We start from the raw sequence: 20,572 nt of genomic DNA on the forward strand, positions 1-20,572 counted from the left end.
CTCGTGACGTCTGCCTCAGCGGCCTCTCTCTTTTCTGTCCTCTGTCTCGCAGCCTCGTCTCTGCCCTTCCCTCCTCCGGGGTCCTCCTCCCTGTCCTGTCGGGGCCCCGGCTCATCTTCCTCTCCCCGAAGCCCCTGGCCGGCCTCGGCCTCGGGGCCTGACCGCAGCCCGCCGCGGGTCGCCTTGCTGCCGCCCTTCCTGAGCGACCAGGCCCAGCACGTGCACGCCCTGGGGACCTTCCACCTCTTCTGCCAGGCCACAGGTGAGCAGGGCGCCTGTCGGGGCGGCGGGTGGCGGGCAGGGCCCCTGACAGAACACTCTTCCTGCGGCTTCTCCCACGAGGAGCCAGACGTTCACCGTCGCAGGCCCGGCAGCCCACGGTCGGTCGGCCTGTCGCGGATCTCGGCCTCCGCAGCCCCAGGGCCCCACGGTGGGCCGGGCTTGGCCCCGAGACCTCGGTTTGCCGGTCGCCCGTGTGCAGGGCTCCTCGAGCGTCTGCCGACAACTCGGGGATCCGCCCACGTGTCATTCGGAGGTTGCAGATGTCGCCCCGGAGCCTCCAGAAGGGGCGTCCCCACGGCTCGCGTGGCGATGCCGACGTGCACGGCGGGCTGGGAGGGACCCGGAGGCGTCTCCGCTGTGCCGCGGCCATGCCGCTGGTCAGTAGCTGCAGGGAGAAGACGGGCGGTGTGTGGCTGCCCCGAGGGGACGAGTAGGGCCACTGAGAGAAAAAGAGCAGACTTGTTTCTTTTTGAGACTTTCGGCGGCGAGAAGCCGCTCCGGGTATGAGCCGCTCCCACGAACTCCCACGTGCCGGGGGGGAGCGCGGGGGAAGTTGCCCGTTGGGTGGGGCGCTGTGGAGACAGACCTTCAGGGCGGGTCCATGTGGCCCCGGGCCGGGGCCCAGCCTGTGCTGGGTCCCCCACAGGGCTGTTGGGCCGGGCGATTTCCCGTGGGGCCGCCCAGGCCCTCCGTGCAGGGGCCGCCGTCCTCCACGGGCACACTCGGGGGCCTCCCCGTCGCTGGGAGAGCAGGGGTCGCACGATCAGGTGAGGGGCCCCGAGCCAAACGCTTTGGAACGTGGCTTCTCTAGGAGGTGCCCGTTAGCGGGCGCGTGTGCACTCGTGAGCCGTCCTTGTGACTCGGGGGCTGAGAGCGGTGTCTGGGCCAGAGCGGGGACCACGGGGACCCCGCGCGGGGCCGTGGTGACGGGGCTGGCGGCAGCGGGGGAGCGGAGGGGCGCGGTTCCCAGGCAGCCAGGGCAGGGGGCACCGCTGGCCGTGGGGCAGGTCACCTGGGGCCACTCCCCCCTCCCTGCCCTTCTGCTGCTGAAGTCTGAGAGCCGGAGGGGCATTTCTTCCTCCCGACTTCCCGAGGATGGGGCCCACAGTTGGCAGCTCACAGCCCGAGGGGATGAGAGGTGGGCAGCGTGGGGGGAGAGGGCAGTGACGGGGCGGACTGAGCGGAGGGACCGCAGCCCCTGCCCCCTCCCCCCACGCCCCCGTGCTCCTTGCTTTCTCTCCCACCTGGGCCTCCCGTTCCACGAGGCTCCCCCTGAGGCCGTGAGGCAGCCTGGGAAGGACCGGCTATTCCCAGGGGTCCCGATGTGTCCTGTCCCACCCAGAGGGAGGGCCGTGCATCCTCGTGAGGCCTGCTAGGCAGCGGTGACAGAGGCGGGTGCTAGAGACCCTGCAGTGGCCACCCCAGCCTCCCGAGCGCTCGCTTCTTTCTGCTTGGCCCGCCAAGCTCACTGGCATCGGGTCCCCCGGTGACATGTGCACATCCAGACACCTGTTCCCCTAACCCCAGCCCACAGGCCAGCGCTAGCTGGTTGTGCGAGGGGTGGTCCAAGCACGTGGTGTCCAAAATGATGGCGTCTCTGGCCCTCTCTTCCCTCGGGTCAAGGACGGTGCCGGAACTCGGGACCAAGTTTCAGGCCGCTCTGGCTGAAGGCACCTCCCTCTCAAGGGTACTGTCCAGGCGGTCCCCAAGCAGTCTGCAAGCGGTCTCCCTCCCGCCTGGGGGGTCACTGGTGTCACAGTGGCAGGGGCTGCGGCCCGAGCAATGCCAGGTGGACTGTTGGGACGGGCACGGCCTCGGAGCCGTGACTCAGCGGGCTTCTCTGCTCACCGTGTCCCCGGTCCTCCCTGGACTGTCCCAGCAGAGCGCGTGTGTGCGTGCGTGCGTGCGTGCTGCGGCGGGCTGCGGGCTGTGCCTTATGGCCACGTCTCTGTTCGTAGGGCCCTGGCCTGAGCGTGGGGAGGAGCAACCCGGGGTCCGGAGCGGGTCTCCCAGCCGCCCGCTCCCTCAGGGGAGCCGTGCGCGCGCGTCGGGAGGTGGCAAAACACGGGCAAGGGGAGGAGGGGGTCTCGAGCCGCAGAGACTCGGGCAGGCTTGTGGTCGTGTTTGGCGTTCCAGAAGTCACGAATGCGTGTTCCTCGTGGCGGAATTAGTTCAGATAAGCACAGAAGTCACCCGCACTGCAGGCGAGCAGGCTTAGCGGCACTCGGAGACACGGGTGTAAATCGCGTCTGAGGACGGAGCCCGTGATTCTTACACAAGCAGAATCTGTCGTGTCTGCCCCGCGGGCCCTGCTGCATCCCTGACGTGACCGAGCTTCTAAGTCAGACGCGTGTCTCTTTTAAAGCTGAGGACGATCCCCTGTACTTCAGGGGCTGCGTGGCTGTTCGGGGTATTGGTGGCTTTTTAACTACGGTGGTAGAAACGAGCGCCCTTTCAGGCTCTGGGGGCTGCAGGGGTAGCAGAGGGTGCCCGGCCCAAATCCCTGATCTCCCACGGTGGCCGTGGGTGCTAGTGTTTGGGGGCGCGGCTGGGCCCTGGGGGTAGTTGACGTGAGCTGGTCATCTTCCAGAAGGGTCGGAAGCCCGTCCGTGGGTGGGCGAGGCAGATCTGTGACCTTGCCGGGGTCTCCGTCCTCAGCATGGAGGGCGTGGTTTTGCTAGAAGCTGTGTGTCTTCCGACGTGACGACGCGCGTGCCTGTGCGCAGCTGTCCTCGTGTGTGGGACGGCCACCGTGGCTGGCACCTAAGAGGCTGGGCGCCTGGGCTGCTGACCCCTGCCCCCCACAGGTTTGTCTGTAAAGTGCCTTTTGCCACATGCAGTTCCAGAGGTTGGGACCTGGATATTCTGGGGGTCACTCTTCAGCTGGCCCCAGGGTGTGGATAGCCTTGTGACAGCGAAGCACGGGGCACTCTGAGGAAGAAGGCGGGACTCCGACAGAACTGCGGTGCCGGAGGTCCAGGAAGCCCCCCCTCCCCCCCACTCCCACGTTTGGATCCTGATTTCTGTGCAGGTGTGGACCCGGCCCGCAAGACAGCGCCCGCAGAGGGTCCCCTCCAGTGGGAAGTAGCTGGCAGGAGGCCCCTGGGTGACCACATGCGTGGGGACAGCTGGAGGAAGGATCGCCCCTGGGGCCCCCACCGGGGATGTGGCCCAAGGACAGGGGCTGCACCCATCCCACACACCCCCTCAACTTGGGGCTCTCCCAGCCCCGAGGGGCTCTGGTTTTGTCACGGAGCAGGGTCAGCTCTGCGCTGGCGGCCCCCTCAGCTGGCGTGGGGCGGGCTGGGGGCAGGGTGGAGCCAGCGGCCCCGCCGTGTCCCTCATCCCTCGTGGCTGCAGACCCGGGGGCAGAGGGATCGCCCTGCCTGGGGGCACGTGCTGGCTCTGCCGCCTGGTCGTAACTGTCGCTTTCCCTCCTTGTCCTCGTCTGCGTTCAGGAGCTGGATGGCTTTAAAAATCAGTAAGTGCAACGTAAGTACTCTTAAACACTTTTAGTGCTTCACTGTGCTGAACACACGCTGAAAGGGTATTTACCAATGCTGAGTTTAAGGGTTTCGGGATACAAGGGCACGTGGTGTTTCCCCTACGGGCCATTCTCCAAGGCACCTTGGGTCACCTGGAGATTTTGCTCCTGAAGGGTCGTGGCCATATGGCTTGGGGTGACAATTCGGCCCTGGCTCAAGCCACCCCAGCTCTTTGTCCTAAGGATGCAGGAGAACCTTCCAGAAGCTCCTGTGACCCATGCTGGTGGCTCCAGTCCTGGGCGGGTCTCCGTGAAGGTCACCATTGGACAGTGGGGATGAGGGGGAGTCCAGGCCTCTCTGGAACCGACTTCGGTGTCTATTCACAGAAAACTTCACGTTCTCGATCACAGTGCCTCACGAGAACCCCTCTTTTAAACTTGACCCCACCGAGGGGCTGTCCAGGAATGTGGTGGCGGGCGGTACGCCCAGCAGTGAAGGAGGCTGTGTGTGCCAACTGATGGGCAGGTGCACGCAGACACGTGTGTATGCAAGTCTGTGCACGCACCTGTAAGTGCCCTCAGGTGTGTGTGCATACGTGTGATACACAACATGGAACTATTCACAGGTAGAGGGCAGAACACTTGGAGAAAAACAAATGGTGCAGATGGAAGAAAAACCCAGAAATCCTGCCCAGGACACAGTCCACGGGGGCCTGTCCACGAGGCCAGGGGGGCCAGTGCACTGCTGCGTGAGACCCTTTTGAACGCCTTCTGGAATTTGTTTTAGAGCCTGCGGCACATTCTTTCCAACAGCGTGTTTTATGTCGGCTGTAAAAGGATGCGTCCTACCGCATCCGGAAGCTCCAGGAAGTGGTTTAAGCACCTCAGATTCTCTGAGGGCAGCACCACCAGCACGACGGCCACATAGGCCTTCTTGGCGGGCCCCCGCGGGAACGTGCACGTGCTCCTACATGCACAGCCATACACAAGTAGGCTCCCGCACACAGGCTCCCCCCACTCCCCTGCACACGGGCTCCTGTGCACACGCTCCCGCGTGCCCACCCATACATGCAAGGACTCCCACACACACACACAGGCACACCCCCCGACACTCCCCTGCACATGCACTCCCGTGCACACGTGCTCCTGCACACCCAGTGCTATTGCTTTGTGTACTGGGTTTTAGCCCTTGGCCCCACGGATTCCTCCTTGCTCCACATACAGACCTAGTCCTTCCTCTGCTGACCGTCCTCCACGACACTGCAGTTCAGGTCATCCCTGGGTGGTTGGCAACTACATACAATATATATATATATATATTTTTTTTTTTGTTTATTTTTGAGACAGAGATTGAGAGAGTGTGTGTGTGCATGAGCAGGGGAGGAGCAGAGAGAATCCCAGGCAGATTCCACACTGTCAGCACAGAGCCCAATGTGGGGCTCGATCCCACAAGCTGCGGGATCGTGACCTGAGCTGAAATTGAGTTGATGGTGAACTGAGCTACCAGGTGCCCCAGAATCTTGATTTTAGAAACAGGGCTCTCAGGGAGATCATGGTCAGGAGGGGCTGGCTTTGGTCTAGGTCGGCTCACAGCCCACCCCCTGGTGCCGTGCCGCCTGGCACAGGCAGAGAGGAGGGGGCGGTGGGGACGGAGGGGTCTTCGGCCCTTCTCGGTGCCCTGCCCCCAACTTAGGTTCTGGGGAGGCAGGGGCGGCCCCCATGGAAGCAGAGGTTCTGGTCACAGATGGGAGCAGGGCCGGGAGGTGGAGTTCCCAGGCACAGACCCTCCGTGCAGGATGGACGCCTGGCCCAGGGCACGGTCACCGGGCACTCCATGGGGGAGGTGCCCCCTGACGGCCTCAGCGTGTGCTGCACGGCACCAAGTTTTGGTTTGAAAGAACATCTGAGGTGAAGGGGCAGTGAGGGCCCACCTCTTCTCCCGGGGTCACGGGGGCACACGCCTCCTCCGGGGACACAAGGACTGGCATGAAAGCTGTCCTGCCCCTCACCGTAGGTCCGGCTGAGACAACAGAGGCCCCTGGCGTGGGTGGCTCCACACCGCCTGTCCCCACCCTGGTTCCCATGGGTCCTCGGTGGGAGTCCGGGGGCCACCAGGTAGAGATGGTGTGTGTGTCCCCAGGGCCCGCAGACGTCCGCTTTGTCTGGGAGAAGAACGGCCGAGAACTGGAGATGTGCGTCCCCATGCAGACCCACGCGCTGCCCGATGGCAGGGCCCATGTGCTCAGCTGGCTGCGAGACGCCATCCGAGAAAGCGCCGAGTACCGCTGCTCCGTCCTGTCCTCTGCGGGCAACGGGACCTCCAAAGTGCGGGTGACCGTCGTGAGACACGGTGAGTGGCCCCCGCCCCTACCGCGCTCCCAGCTCCGACGGCGGGCATGCCGGTGCCCTGGCGGCCAGCAGAAGGGAGGAGCGTGTGGCCCGTGCCCGGCCAGCCTCCCCGGCACTGGTGGCGCTTCTGCACCCACCTCCTGCCACCTGTTTACTCCTTGGCGCGTCTGGGACGCCGGTCCTGAGAGCCCGCGTCTCCCTTCTCTGTCCCCAAGTCCCCTCCCCTGCCACGTGGAGGCCTGCCTCACGTCACGTCCGCATGCTTTGCGCACGGCCGCCCAGGCCTGCTGGGGGTTTCCCGCCCGGCCGGCCCGGGGGGCCGCTGGAAGCCTGCTCTTCCTCGGGGAGGTGTGGACACTTGTTTCCTCCGCTCCACTCTACTTCCTGGACCCTGCTCTTTCTGGACCCGTTTCCCGAGCCGTTGGCCGCCTGTGAGGCAGCGCGTGTGCAAAGGGCCCGGCCCCCCACCCGAGCGTCTGGCCTCCCCGTTGCTGGCCTGGGGTCCCGCTTTCTCAGGTCTGCTCAGTTTCCACGGGTGCCTCTGCTTTTCAGATTCCAGGTTTTTGGGGTTTCCTCTTCTGTCCGCTTGCGAGAGTTTACATTTAGGGCCCTGCTGAAAAGGTCCCTGTCCTTCCAGTACAGGACTGGGGAGAGAAAGAAGTAATTGCAAAGCTCTCCCGGCGGGAATCCCTGTTCTTCCCCTTTCTGGAAAGTGTCCTGCCTGCCTGCGTCAGGTAAACCGAATCTTCACGTAAACACGGGGGCAGCACCGTCCGCAAAGAGCGGAGCGGAGACACACAAACCACCCATGCTCACCTGTCACCCCGGCTGTCTGGGAGGCAGGCTCTGGTCCTCGGTTCACAGACGGTGACCCGACCTTGATCTCGGGTGGCGGGCTAGGACGTGAGCACAGTTGGGACATCTCGGGACGTGCCTGCCTGCCCACCCAGCCTGTCGTGTCTACTGACGGGGGTGCCAGGGCAGGGGTGTTAGGAACGCAGGGACTCTCTCAGGACGGGAGTCCCTGCAGGGTCCCTTGGGGTTAAGGACCCCTGAAGGTGCCTCTGGAGCCCGGGCCCCGGCCCAGTCCTGCTCAAGGAGTAAGTTCCGCTTTACGTCTCATAGGCTCAGGTCCCCGGCACTCACTTCTGAAACGAGCAACACGGGCCACGGGCAGAGCAGGGACATGGTGCGTTTCTGTTTCCAAACCACCACAGCTGTCTGGCCTGTGCCACCCTCACAGCCCCACAGATCAAGCTCCCGCGGCCTCTTGGGGGAGGTCCCCGCATCACCCCAAAACGTGGAGGGAGAGCGCCTTTCCTGCCTGGACAGGACTCACGCAGGATGAGGACGGGGCCGGTGTGCCCCTGGGGCTGGTGGCCTGGGGAAGGGCAGGAGGGGGCTGCTGACCGTGGAAGTCCCCACAGCCAGGAGGCAAGGCCAGAGGAGTGAGCGCCTCACCCGCAACCGAACCAGAGACCCGGCTCTCAGAATGGCCTCGGCGGCCTGCACGCACCCGCCGTGCCTCAAAGGCCTGCAAGGCTGACAGCCGGCGCCCCACTTGTCTTGCAGAGGCGACCCACCAGGAGCAGTGGACCAGAGAGCTGGCCGCCTGGAAGGCTGTGGCTGGGGAGCACGACCGCATGATGCACAGCTGGAGGAAGGCGTGGGTGTGTGGCCGGGCCCAGGGTGGGCAGGGGCTGGCGGGGTGGGTCCTGCTGGGCCCCCACGTGTGTGCTCTTGGCCCACAGTCACTCTGCTTTCTGTAACCTGCAGCCTCTGGGCTCCAGGCAGATCCCTGGGGAGGGTCAGCATGGCGGGGGGGAGCGGGGGGGGGGGAACAGATGCGGGGGAGGGCCCGCTGGCTGCACCCCCTCTTGGTGGGGGGACTGCAGTCCCAGCAGTGAGGAGATAGGACAGGTGTCCCCAGCTCCCGAGTCGCTAATGCAGCCGGGAGGGCAGCTACAAGGCCAGAGATTTACCGGAGGAGACACCCTGTGGCTCGAACACAGGCCTTCAGACGTGAGCTCTCTCCTTGCCGCCAACACAGGCTGAGCGTTTGTGAGTCCTGCAAACTTAGCCCGCATGGGCCCCCTTCCTTGAAAGCCCTCCTAGACCCAACGGAGGTACACGTGGGCCGCGACACTTGAGGCCTCCTCCCGTGTCTACGACAGTGGGGGGAGCGGGAAGGGCACGTGTTCTGCCAGGAACTCACAGTTCTGCACTGTTCTTTCAGGAAAGCTGTGACGAGGGCGCCCTTTAGGCCCCAGGACATGGTGCTGACTCCCAGCCGAGCCCGCGGCCACTGGAGAGACCCCAGGACAGTGGCTGCCACATTGCCTACTGAGCTGTGACCACACCCCAGCTTCTGTGACAGAACCCAGAACCTGTGTTAAAAAGTTAGGTGCTTATGTGGGACAGAAGAGTCTGGCAGAAACAGGAAGCCAGGACAGTTCCTGAGCTACAGACAGACCTGGAATAGGTAGACGGTGGTGTGCGTGACGGGTCCTCTTCCAGAAACACTGCTGTTGCGCTCCGCGGCCACTCCGCGTCACCGGGGCGATTTCCTGGTTCAGCACGGGCAGGAGCCCCGCGTTAGCCCGGCTGCTGCTTGCCACCTTCCCGCGGGGCTGCTGAACTGCCACATGGCAGGGACAGGGCGTCCAGGCCAGTGGCAGGAACTGGCCTCCAACCTCGGGTGACCACGAGGTCCGACCCAGGGACCACAGGGACTGAAGGCCTCGTGGGCTTCCTCCCCGGCTCCCTCATGGTCTCAGGGCGCCGGTCCGCCTCAGAAAGTTCTGCGGGACCCGAGCTTGCAGGAGGCGCAGCAGCCGGCAGGTCGGTCCAGGTTCCTCCGAGTGGCGCCACCTGGCGGGTGCGTCCACATGGAGCCTAACGCCACACCGCCTGACCTCACAGACACCTCCCGCTTACGGAACGACGGCTTTTAACGGAATGCACGTACCAGAAAACCAAAGCCTCTGTTCAAAGCAGAGCTGTGGCTCCCCGTGACCCACCACACGGACACCGCCTCCGCTCGCGACCTCAGCCTGCGGCCAGACCCCTCGTTACGAGGCCACACACGTGTCCTGCCCGCTACGCGCGGGATCCTCCGCGAACGCGACTTCCTGAGGACGGCCGGCTGGGGCCAGATCCGCCCCGCTCACGCCATTACCCGTGGCGACAGCATTTGCCGTGGAAGGCCGCGGGCGCGCAGCGTGGGTTCCCGAGCAGGTGCGGCTCCGGCCGCCCGGGGAGGCCACGAGGGCTCCGAGCCCGGGACCTCCGGGTGCCGCTCGCCGTGTCTGTGAGGCTCGCCCACGTGCGCCGTAGCCCGAGCACTCTCGTGCCCAACAGAAAGCGGGACGCGGTCAGCCCCCGGGGAGGGCTCTGCTGGGAAACGTGGTTAGGAGGCATGTGCTTCTCTGCGCTGGTGAGAAAAATAAAACTAAACAGGACGAGGTGTGTGCACTTCCTGCGGCACCGTGCGGGCCGCCGCGTCACCTGTGGCAGGAGCCTCTGCTGGGAAGGTGATGTGACCAGGCCAGCCCCAGCACTGAGTCACACGAGGAGCACCAGACCCCCTCCCCTGAGATCCACGCTCCACGGGCCCAGGGCTGGGGCTCTGAACACAGGGCCAGCATCCCCCGCCGAAATTCTTCAGTTTAACGTCCTCCCTATAGGTTACCTCTGGAAACGTCTCTCTCCATAATCTGAGTTCCATACCCATTACCCATGACAGCAAACTTGGGACACGCTGACCGGGGACAGCAGGAAAAGCCCTGCCCATGCCACTCCTCCTGGCCCCCAAGGGAGAACCCTGGGGACAGGACTGAGGGCCTGGGCAGCCTCACTGCACGTCTCCCCACTTAATTTTTTTTTAATTAGTTATCTACTTAAAGTTCATATATTTTGAGAGAATAAGACTGTGCAGAGGGAGGGGCAGAGAGAGAACATCCCAAGCAGGCTCCGTGCTGTCAGCACAGAGCCCGACACAGGGCTCAATCCCATGAACCAGGAGATGGTGACCTGAGCCCTGAGCCGAAATCAAGAGTGGTCGCTAAGCCGACCAAGCCCCCCGTTTAAACAGCTCAGGACGCAAACAGAGAAGCAGACACACGCTAGGAGCAGCCAGTGTCCAGAAGACAGGACAGCCTGGTGTCTGACACGTCCACACCACAGGCCACTTCTGTCGTCACTCACTCTGGCCCGCCACAAGCCACTCGCCTCTCGGGTACAGCACGTGACGTGACCGATCTCACCTAAAAGTGTTTGCAAAGCCAACGCGAGTCGTTGCCGAGCTGAGCACCAGTGAAGCCCCGCCTGTGCCGCTTGCTGTGTGACAGGAGAGGAGCAGGCCGGGCAGGGTCCGGCAGGCACACAAACCCCGCCCCGCTCGGGCCCCTGCCGTTCAAGCCACAGCGCCGAGGGGCGTGGGCCAGGCCGCGGGGGCCCCACGAGCCTGAGCCGGCCAGAGGTGCAGGGCTCTCAAATCATGGCTCTTTATTCCAAATAAATACGCCCTCCTACAGGAGAGCACGCGGGCAACATCCTGCTGGCCTCCCAGACAGAAACCACGGTCACAATATGTTCGTTTACGAGAGAAAGAAAGGATTTGTAGATTATCAAAACTGAAATTTAGGAACTTCAATATACATCGCTTCTTTGAAAAATAAAGACAAAAAGGAATAATCCGTATCAAGAGGTCACAGATTAAAGAAGCAATTTTCCCTCTGAGGCTCATTTTAGCAAATCCTCCAAGTATCCCCACATCTTCCAGCCAGAAAGCCAGGTCCCCAGCAAGTCCCCTGCCTCAAAAGCGGCCCCGCCCCGCCCCGCCCGGCTACTGCTTTGCGGCCCTGTTGGGTCGGCGGCCAAGAGCAGCGGCCCGGCCGTGACCCCGCGGCTCCTTCCACAAACGAACGTGGCTCAGCTCTGCCACATCGGAGGCGGTTCCTTCACGGCAAAGAACTCTGAGCAGCACACACGTTCCAGTCCTTTCCAGACTCCGCGTGCTCAGAGACCCAAAGCCACGACTTCGGAATTTTTGGAAAGGTTCCCGCCAGCACACCTAAACGCCCGTCCCCGGGATGCACATCTCGGATTCGCCTCCCAATCGAACAGCCACACAGAATACACGAGGCCAAGAAGAACTGTGAAGAAGGCCCCAGAGTCTTCCACACCCCCCTTCCTCACCCCAAATACACAACACACCCCGAGGAGTCTTCCTATAAGTTCAGGTTCATCATCTGCGAGGTTGAAGCCTCCAGAGAGTCCTCCAGCTCCAGGGCACCCCGACTGTAGGCTTCTAGGTGTTCTCTCCAGATTTCCACTAGAAGGGAGACAGCGGCACAGCTAAGGGACAGGCTCCTCCGGGAGGCGTGCCGCCCGGGGCTCAGTCCCCACTCGGGCCTGGCACGGACTCCCCCAGCCGGCCATCAGCACACACTGGCCTCCGGAGAGCGCTGTCCTCACGGCCACACTCCACTCAGGTGCCGTCTGCCCCGAGGTCTGTGTGGGACCAGCTCTCGGGACACCAGGCGGGACCCGAGCCGGCCTTCAGCAGCGGGCCCTGCCGCAGGGTGGCCGTGCTGCTGTCCTGGGCGCTCCCCCCCCCCCCCCACGTCCCCGCACATCTCCGCCCCTGGCCCCCCACAACCCGCACTCACTGTAGCGCGGCTTATCTCTCCCGGCGGCAGGAGCAGGGGGGCCCTGCGGGGGCGGGCTGCCCGGGGCGGGGGGCCCAGGCTCCCCCGCCAGCTCCTGGTGTGCGTTCTCCAGCATGGTCTTGTACGCCTGCCGGGCGGCCATCGTCAGCTCCACCATCCTGTGGAACTGGTCCTGGGACGGAAGCGAGGGCACAGGTGACGCCCCCTCCCCACGGGGGGGACTAAGGGTCTCTGCCCGTCGGGGACGGCGCCCTCCCTGGGGAAGCAGGGGGACGGCTGGCGGGGACGCTGGCCACGTGAGGCGTCTCTGAACAGCGGCGAGCTCAGAGCCGATTCAGAATCGCCGCACGTGCCCTGTGGGCCCCGGGCTCGGGGCTGCCCTGCCGGGGACGCCCGGCTCACCTGGGCCCCGTCGTAGCTGAAGATGCCCACCACGCTGACAGGGACGGCCTTGTTCAAACTGCGCCCCAGAGCCTTGCGGTTGAGAGCGAACACGAAAGGGATGTTCTGCTCGCAGGCATAACCGATGATGGTGTGCAGGGTATCATCCAGCCCGCCTGGTCAGGGACAACAACCGACGAGAAACGCGTCACATGCAGCGTAGCAGTGACCCTGGTCGCAAAGGGCTTTTTTCTACAGACAGCAACACGGCCCAGCCACTCTCTACTCAAGCGGGGCCCGTGCCGCACGTCACCGGGACGAGCCGGTCACTGCCAGGGCGTGGCCACCCTCAAGGCAGAGCGCAACTCTCCAAAAGAGGCACTCCCTCAACGTACTAAAACACGCCTGCGTCGTCATTCTAACGGACGGTGAAGTCTCAGTCTTCTAGAAGTGTCTCTGGACCCAGTTCCCACATGGGCGGGGGCCACGCCACCAAGCAGTTCTGAGACACCACTGGCTGTGCAAGAATTCCGCCCCTCCCAACACTCTTGCCTGGAGAGCATGTCAGACCACACAGGGTGGGTCTGTCCCAGGAGACCCCCCTCCCCCGGGCCCCACCTCTGGTGCCCGCACACGTTCCTGCGTTCCCCAAGCTCTGGACCAAGGGGCGACACACTGCGGGGCCCCACACCCTCTCCTTCCATTCTTCTAAGTTGCTAGAGGCTCACAGCGCTCACCCCAGAAAAGCCTTGCTCACGTTTGCCCAGTTTATTAAAGGACGTGACGAAGATCTCGAGTCGCCAGCGCGGGAAGAGACGCACGGGGAGGCCATGCTCACTCCGGGTGCGCCACTACCCCGGCGTCTCCTGTGCACCGACCGGGAAGCTCCCCTACCCCAGTCCGGGCGGGACTGTATGGAGGCTTCCAGACTAGTCATAGGATCCACTAAGTCGTGGGCTCCACCCCCAGCCCCTCCCTGGGGGCCAGGGGTAGGGGCCGACTGGGACCCAGGTTCCAACCCTCTCATATCTCGGCTGGCTCTCTTGGCAACCAGCCCCAGCTTGGGCGGGGTCCAAAAATCACCTCATTAACGTAACAAAACACCTTTCTTGTGGTCCTGGGAAACTCCAAGGATGTGGGGAACTGTGAGCCAGAAACCACGGACAAAGGCCAAACAGGAAGGAGAAATCTATTCTGGTCACGTGAACGAGCCAAATGCGCTTAGTGTTCACTCAACACTCACTGTGTCTCAGGCCACTGGTCACCTGTCCCCTGTGTATCAGCTCCCGTGTGCAAGGGACGGGCTGCACCCCACATACAGAGGTCACTGAGGGTCCTACACCAACGGGCGGGCCGCGGGCTCACCTCCCACCCTGCCTCCAAGCGAGGCACCAAGGACTCTGTGCAGGTTATGCGCCCGCCACCCCAAAACTTTTACTACAAGACAGTTGCACGTGGGTGTCTGTGCACAAGTCACACACACCTAACGAGTCCTCACGAAGGCCAGCAGTGCCAGCAAGGGTGGGTGTGGACAGCCACCAAAGACCACAGCAGGTAGGACCAGGTTTATCAAGATCTACAGAGCAGCTTCAAAGTGCTCCGGGAACAAAGATCACAAAGGGGCCTGTGCTCTGGGACACAGTGGTCCCGGGACCACACACCACTTCCGTGTTCACCTGAAACTTCTGAAATACTCTCACTACAGTTAGGATTTTTTTTTTTTTTTTTTTTTTTTGAGGAAAAATAACACGACAGAAATATGCAAGTGAGAAAAAGCCTTTTGAAAAAGGGAACTACCGTCAGGCTAGCCTCACCAGGTAGGAGAGCTTGCTGTAATAAGGTGGGTTCCAGAAGCGACCCTACTGTGTGGGACTGAGCGCTGTCGGGGGGAGCACTGTGAAGCAGAGAAAAGAGGACAACTGGGTCGGCCTCTGGAAAGACCCATCTGAAATGAAATATAGTCTACCTAAACACAAAAATGAAAACGTGGAAGAACTAAGAAAAAGGATATAAAAAAACCTTTAATAACCTTGGAGTGCTGTGGTTGAGAAATGGCATAAAACCTAGAGCCAATTAAAAAAACAAGAATAAAAAACACCAACATGATAACAACACCCAGGATCCTCGCGTGGCCAAAACGATGTTTTGAAAACAGGCAAATGACAAACCAGGAAAGTACAACTCTCACCCAAGGAGCTTTCCTATTATATAAAAAGGCACACGTCAGTATTAAAAAGATCAACATCCCCAAACACGAGTGGGCGAAGAACATGAGCCAACAGTTCCCAGGAAAGTGCAAAGCTGCCCCCCACCTACACAGAAGGTTCTGGGTGCAGGTGCGTAACCCACACGACCCCCAAATGCACCAGCCCTTTCGTCCTGGAGATGTCCCCACCAGAAAGGACAGCATGCACAGCACATCCCTATGCAGCACTAGAGACGTCCAGAAACCACCAGAACATCCCTAAGTCCCGTCCGAGCAACACAAGTGTGTGCAGAGTTACGAGATGGCTCCCCAGACAGACCATCAAGCTAAAAACCAAGGTGCCAACAGGGCCAGGACCAAATCTCTCTCTCTCACACACACGCGCGCGCGCGCAGACACCATCAAGGACACGTCAAATGTGGGAATGGTGGCTCCTCTGGGGGTCGGGAGGAATCTGGACGGCTTACTCCTCAAAAGAAAGGAGCGCCAGCACCAGGCTTGCTGCGGGGTCCTGGCCCAGCTCCTCTGTGCACAGACAGACCCCCGTGTGGAGCACCTAATATCTGCCTGGGGAGAAAACGTTGCCCATGTCCCCCAGCACCTGGCCCCTAGTTACGTAGAACTATTTGATTTTCTTCCGAGAGAAACTTCTTGAAAGCATACGCCGCTGCGCTGGGAACCGGGTCAATCTGCAACCAGTCTGATTAACATTTAAGCTCCACATCCCTCCATTCTGCCCAGACCCTGGCCCAGATGCATGCGGGGACCAGGGAAGCATGCTCTGGGGGCAGAACCATCCAAGGACTAGCACTTCTGGGCCGACAGGAGGTGAGCGCACGGGAGGGGAGGCGGGCGTGCTCCTTAGCCACGACCACAGCAAGCTATTCCCCACTGCTAGAAACTGTGGGAGCCCCCTCTGGCCCGTGTCCCCCACCCCCAGAGCTGACCACAAATGCCAGGGCCCCTCTGGTCCATGTCCCCCACCCCCAGAGCTGACCACAAATGCCGGGGCCCCCCCTCTGGCCTGTGTCCCCCACCCCCAGAGCTGACCACAAATGCCGGGGCCCCTCTGGTCCATGTCCCCCACCCCCAGAGCTGACCACAAATGCAGGGCCCCTCTGGTCCATGTCCCTGTCCCCCACACCCGGCGTTGACCACAAATGCTATGTGAGCAGCGACACCATGGCCACTGTCCCTTCAAAGGGCTGCTTCTCAGGGGACCCATGGCCAGAGCCACAACTTGGGTTTCCGGAGGGCTCCCCACATACCGCCGTGAGAGGGGCTATGGGGCGGGCACGAGGGGGCTCATGCTGAACACCACCTCCCTCTGTGAGTCAGGCTGGGCACAGGGTGTCCACAACCAGCCGCCCATAAATCCCCTGGGAGGGACACCCCTGGGTGCGGATGGTGAATGGGCTCCCCGGGTGGACGACACCCCACGCGTGCGTTCCATGTGACTCCCCGGGAGAGACTCTGGGACGGTCCGCTGCTCCCAGCCCTCAGTGTCCGCGAGAGCGGAGAGCCCCCCCCCAGGTGTGACCTCCCAGTGCTCAGATGAGACAACCGAGACGAACAGAACGCTCAGACAGCTGCCACTTAAAACTCAAGTTCAGAATCGGCAGATGAAAGGCGGCACTCGCACAGTCCCAGGCCGCCTTACCAAGCTGTCCCTGTAAAACGACCGCAAGCCGCCGGCTCCCTTTTCCTCGGACGCACTGACGAGACGTAGTAAGTTCCTTTGGCCTCAAAGCAAAGAGGCCGCAGCCTCGGCGGGAACACAGAGCGGGGCCCCGGGTGGGCAGGTGGCCCCCTGGAAACGGCCCCCGATCACAGGCGGGGAGAAGCCGCCCCGGCTGCGGCCGTGCAGGGACGACACGGCCCAGCTCGTTACCTTTCGACTGAATCTTCTCACAGTTGGGGGAGATGATGATGCACTTCAGCTTCCTGAGCTTCAGGTGCTTGAGCACCTCCCTCAGCCCCAGCACCAGCCGGCGCTTGGTCTTGGCCTTGACCGGATCCTTCTGGTACATCCGGTCTTGGAAGCGCACCAGCTCTCTGAGCAGGTCCGTGACGCAGGCGTCCACCTCCTTGCTCAGCATCTGGCTGCAGTAACTGAAAGAAAGGGGCCGAGGCAGCTGCGGCAACCGCACAGCCCTCCGGGGGCCAAAGACCCGGGGCTCCCGGCCCACTGGGTTTCGTGTCCTCCCTGAGCCCCGACCACAAGGGACAGAGCCACTGAGCCCCACGGCACTGCTGCCCCACGGCAGCTGCTGCTCACAAAACCCACACCCCGAGTGTGGACTGCGCCCTGGAAGGAGGCGAGCTCCTGAGAAAGCAGAGCACGAGACGGAGCCGGCCGCGCCCCGCTCATCCCCCCCCCGCAACGCCAACCTCGACTGCACAGCGCCTCTGCCTTCACACCAGCAGGACAAACGCCCCGCAGATCAGGTGGCCGGACGTGGGGTCAGGACGAGGACGGAAACCGGGCCTGGCCCCACGGCCGGGGCACGTCACGACAGGAGGGCCCGGCGCTCAACGCCAGAGCAAGCACCGCCCGCCCCGGACGGTCACTCACTCCCGGAATCTCCGGCTGTGGATCCTGGGGCAGCCAGCGCCGTCGGGGACCAGGCAGAGGCCGTCCGCCTCCTTCTGGGGCTCGGTTCTCGGCGGCTCTTCTGACTTGCGTTGCCCCGTGGGAGTGGGGGCTGCCGACTCCTCCGTCCCCTCTGCGACGCCACAGAGAAAGAGGCCGTGGCACGCACCTGCGGGCTGGGGTCTCCAGAGCAGCCCCGTCACCACGCCACCGCTGGACGCCACAGCGGGCGGGCCGGTGACGGGACGCGTGCTGACGGCTTGGGAGAAACAGACGGACCACCTCCCGCTCTGCTCCCTCCCCAGCCCGACTTAGCCGCTGACGATCGCTGGAGGGACACCACTACAATTTACCATGTTAGCCGTCCCGAAACGGGCGGTTCAGTTGCCAGATTTAATTTTGAAATTTAACCTGAAGTTCGTTATCACCCAGTTTTAAATTACACAGTTCCTGACTCTTCATACATAACGGTTCAGACCACTTCTTCAGCAAATGACCCTTTGGTGAGGTCCAAACTCAAACATCCCAACTACGAGCTTCAAGCTTATGGTCCCCCCGCGACTTCTGGAGACTTCCAAGTACACGGGAGGGGACACGTCACCAGAGGAGTCTGCCCACCAGGACAGCACATGTGACGGACGACGTCTGGGGGGCGGACCCGGAAAAGCCCCGGGAAGCCCGCCTGGCAGAAGGCGTCTAAGGGTGGATGGCAGTGGACCCCCAAGCCCAGAGCCCCTCCAGGCACATGCCGACAGGAGGGGGTGCCCACGTCCTACACACACACACACACACACACACACACGCACACACATTGCCGGTGCCTCTGCTTCTGGTGACCCCAGAGCAGACACTCGTGGACGCCCACCTGCCACGTGGCCTGTGAACACACCCCAGTGCCACGCGGCAGGGGACTACCACCACAGGCCACACACACGCCGCGGGCTGGAGGGGCACAGGTGGCAGGATTCCCCTGGAACAAAGTCTGGGCGAGGCCCCGGGCCGAGGGCACGGGGGCTGCTGTGCTTCTGAGCCGGGCGCTGTGCTCGCTCTGTGAGAAGTCCGCGAACCGCAGGCTCACGCTCCGTGTCCTGCTCTGAGCGCGTAGCTCAGTAGAAGCTCCCGAGCGTGTTCTCCACACGGCACCACGACCCACGCTGCCGGGAGAACTGCCCTGCACTACTGGCGGTCACCGTCACGGGCCACTTCAGGTCACGGGAACCGTTCGAGGACTCACGGATCGCCCTGGGGGCCTCGCCCCGCTGTCCCCGGAGCCTGGAGCGCAGGCGCCGGGAGATGTGTCCGCCCACGGGGGCTCCGACAACGACCCGCCTTCACGATCGGGCTCCCGATGACCCCGCACACGGCCGCCCCCGCTGGAGCCCGCAGGGCAGCAAACGCGCTCCATACCTGAGGGCTCGGCTTGGTCCAGGGCCTCGTCGCCACCGCTCTCTCCGTCCAGCGCGGCGTCACTGGCAGGAGCCGGGCTCACGGCGTTTTCTTGGAGACGCTGCTGCTTTCTCTCCTGCCGTTCTTTCAAAATAATCTTTAAAATTAAAGAAGCAATTAAAACACCTACACGCTTGTCCTCTTAAACGAAAAGCTCTCCTGCAAAACACGCCACCCGAGGTCAGCTCACGGACACCGCGCCTCCCCGGGGCCTGCAGAGCCGGGCACGCCGGACCCGGGCCACCCTCCGCCGGCCGCAACAGCCCCAACGGGATCCGTATCCGTGGAATCTGAACGGCAGGCAGATGACCCCGGGTGGGCTGAGGAGGAGGACGTCACGGCCAAGCACTCCCCGCCTGCAGCAGCAGGGGCGCCCTGCCGCGTCCCCTCTGCCCTGTCACCCGGGGGGGGACCGCTCTTCAGAGAACCACACACGCCTCTTCATAGGGCACGTGCGAGGGGAGTCCACGTCCACACGTAAAACGCTAGGGGCCGGAAGACGTAACGCACACACAGGAGAGTCCTAGGTTTTCCCGCGCCCAGTTTCAAATGGCCACCCTGTACCTTCTTCAATGACGTCGGCTTCTTGGCCTTGGGGACCTCCCTCTGCTTCCCCTTCTTCATCAGCGGGGCGCTGGAGTCCAGGGGGTTGTGTGGGGTCTTCACCTGGCTGAAGTGGCCCTTCTTCCCTGACGCGGGGTCTCTGGAGAGAACCGGCACCGCCCCAACTGCCACACGGAGGGGACGCACTCGTCAGGCCGCCGCCCCACTGCCCGTCCGCCCGTGACCTCCCTCGTCCTCATCGAACGGATGCTCACACAACCCTGTCACGGGCAACGGCTCTCAGGGGAGTTTAGTGTCTCCTGGGGGAGATCCAAAAGGGCCATCAACTGATCTGGGGAGAAGCGTTGTCCTGTCCCTGTGATGGCACCTGCACGCTGCCCGGGAGAGGGCAGACTGGGGGTGGGGGGGGGGGGGGGGGGGGGCCCCCCACCCCACCCTCCTGACGCTGGGTATTTCCAGACAGCGCGTACTCACGACGGCTCTCCCAAGGAGTGCCTCCCCATTTCCAGCTGACCCTGCCTCTGCAGAAGGGGCCAAGGGTTTCCACACATCCCTCCTCCCTCCCTAGCTTAGAAGATTCTAGGAATGCTTCCAGCGGATGCTCGAGTTTTCCAGACATAAGCACACTCTCCTCGATCAGCTCCTGTGCAGCTGGTGACGTCGGCCCAGCATCCACACGAGGTCACAGCTGTGCCCTGCCGGTTCCGCCGCACTTTCCCATCCTGCTCCCCTTCCCAGCTCGTTCCAGCTGCGAGGGGAAACCTGTGGGCAAAAACCCTGTCTTCCCTTTCTCCGGGACCATTTCCACACACACGCCCCAGAAAACAGAACGGGGCGACACCCCCACGTCCCCACCGTCCAGCGTCAAGGACCCCCCCATCTCCCTGCCCTCCTCGGGTCTGGAATGCAGAGGTCACCGGCGTCTTCCCCGGCGGCACGCCGGGTGCCCTGCTTCGGCACACAACGGGTCTGCACTCCGGCTCCAAGCCACCGCCAGCCCCGTGCAGCTGCTCGGATCTCCGAAGCTGTGCTCCCACGGTCGCGCGACGAGCCGTTCTTGAAACCCCCCCCCCCCCCCCCGTGCCGACCCTGCTCACATCCGCTCGCTCTGTCCCTAATGCCACCTCCCAAGGCAGGACCTCCGCCGGGCTCCTGCGACTCCCGCCACCTGGGCCCCTCCCGTCTGCCCTCCGCCAGGCGACTCTCCACACACGGCATGAGCGAGTCGCCTGGGATCCCTCCCACACGCACGGTGAAGACGCCAACCCCCAGCCCCAAGAGCAGCCGCCAAGCGGGACACGGCGGTCACGACCGATCGCGTCAGCCCCCTCGGACGCGACCAAAGGCTGACAGCAAACGACACAGCTCCACCGGTGCCCCATCGAAGTCCGGTGGGAGCAGCACGGTCTGGGGCATCCCGCCCGGGGTGCTCCCATTGTCTCCCTGCCGACGGCTGGCTGCGCCAGGGCGGAGGAGCACCCGCGAAAACCTGCAGCTTCACGGTCTCTGCCGGAAGGGGCTGCTGGATTCAGAGCGTGGGCGTTCAGAGAGGTGACCCGGCAACAGGCAGGGCAGGCAGCCTCGGCGGTGGTCGT

The 20,572-nt window shown here is 63.2% G+C and overlaps 2 protein-coding genes and 1 long non-coding RNA gene across 12 annotated transcripts in view; 1 reads left to right on the plus strand and 2 right to left on the minus strand.

The window, feature by feature from the left end:
- SEMA4D (semaphorin 4D) overlaps nt 1-9,576 on the plus strand; it is a 56,453-nt gene extending 46,877 nt beyond the window's left edge. The window contains exons 15-18 of one of the 2 annotated variants that reach the window (XM_040449537.1): nt 53-262; nt 5,907-6,116; nt 7,688-7,785; nt 8,352-9,576. In XM_040449537.1, the coding sequence (XP_040305471.1) occupies nt 53-262; nt 5,907-6,116; nt 7,688-7,785; nt 8,352-8,378 (545 nt within the window). In that variant the 3' untranslated portion in view covers nt 8,379-9,576. Of the gene's footprint in view, nt 1-52; nt 263-3,740; nt 3,885-5,906; nt 6,117-7,687; nt 7,786-8,351 lie in introns of those variants that run through there. The other variant, XM_040449539.1, reaches the window with a different exon arrangement.
- On the minus strand, nt 5,290-7,693 carry LOC121013744 (uncharacterized). Its single transcript, XR_005782896.1, has 2 exons — nt 6,932-7,693; nt 5,290-6,759 (listed from the first exon to the last, which is right to left on the minus strand). It is a non-coding gene; the product is annotated as an uncharacterized LOC121013744 (long non-coding RNA).
- A 1,020-nt stretch (nt 9,577-10,596) lies between the features above and the next one.
- The window catches only part of SECISBP2 (SECIS binding protein 2), a 41,403-nt gene continuing 31,427 nt past the window's right edge, over nt 10,597-20,572 (minus strand). For all 9 annotated transcript variants that reach the window (XM_040449548.1, XM_040449545.1, XM_040449541.1 and 6 more), the window contains 7 exons: nt 18,978-19,141; nt 18,375-18,510; nt 16,950-17,100; nt 16,266-16,486; nt 12,190-12,344; nt 11,788-11,959; nt 10,597-11,450 (listed from right to left, as the gene is read on the minus strand). In XM_040449548.1, the coding sequence (XP_040305482.1) occupies nt 11,347-11,450; nt 11,788-11,959; nt 12,190-12,344; nt 16,266-16,486; nt 16,950-17,100; nt 18,375-18,510; nt 18,978-19,141 (1,103 nt within the window). In that variant the 3' untranslated portion in view covers nt 10,597-11,346. The remainder of the gene's footprint in view (nt 11,451-11,787; nt 11,960-12,189; nt 12,345-16,265; nt 16,487-16,949; nt 17,101-18,374; nt 18,511-18,977; nt 19,142-20,572) is intronic.

Source organism: Herpailurus yagouaroundi, unplaced genomic scaffold, assembly GCF_014898765.1.
Source record: "Herpailurus yagouaroundi ecotype Mexico unplaced genomic scaffold, PumYag 199, whole genome shotgun sequence".
NCBI classification, from domain to species: Eukaryota; Metazoa; Chordata; class Mammalia; order Carnivora; family Felidae; genus Herpailurus; species Herpailurus yagouaroundi.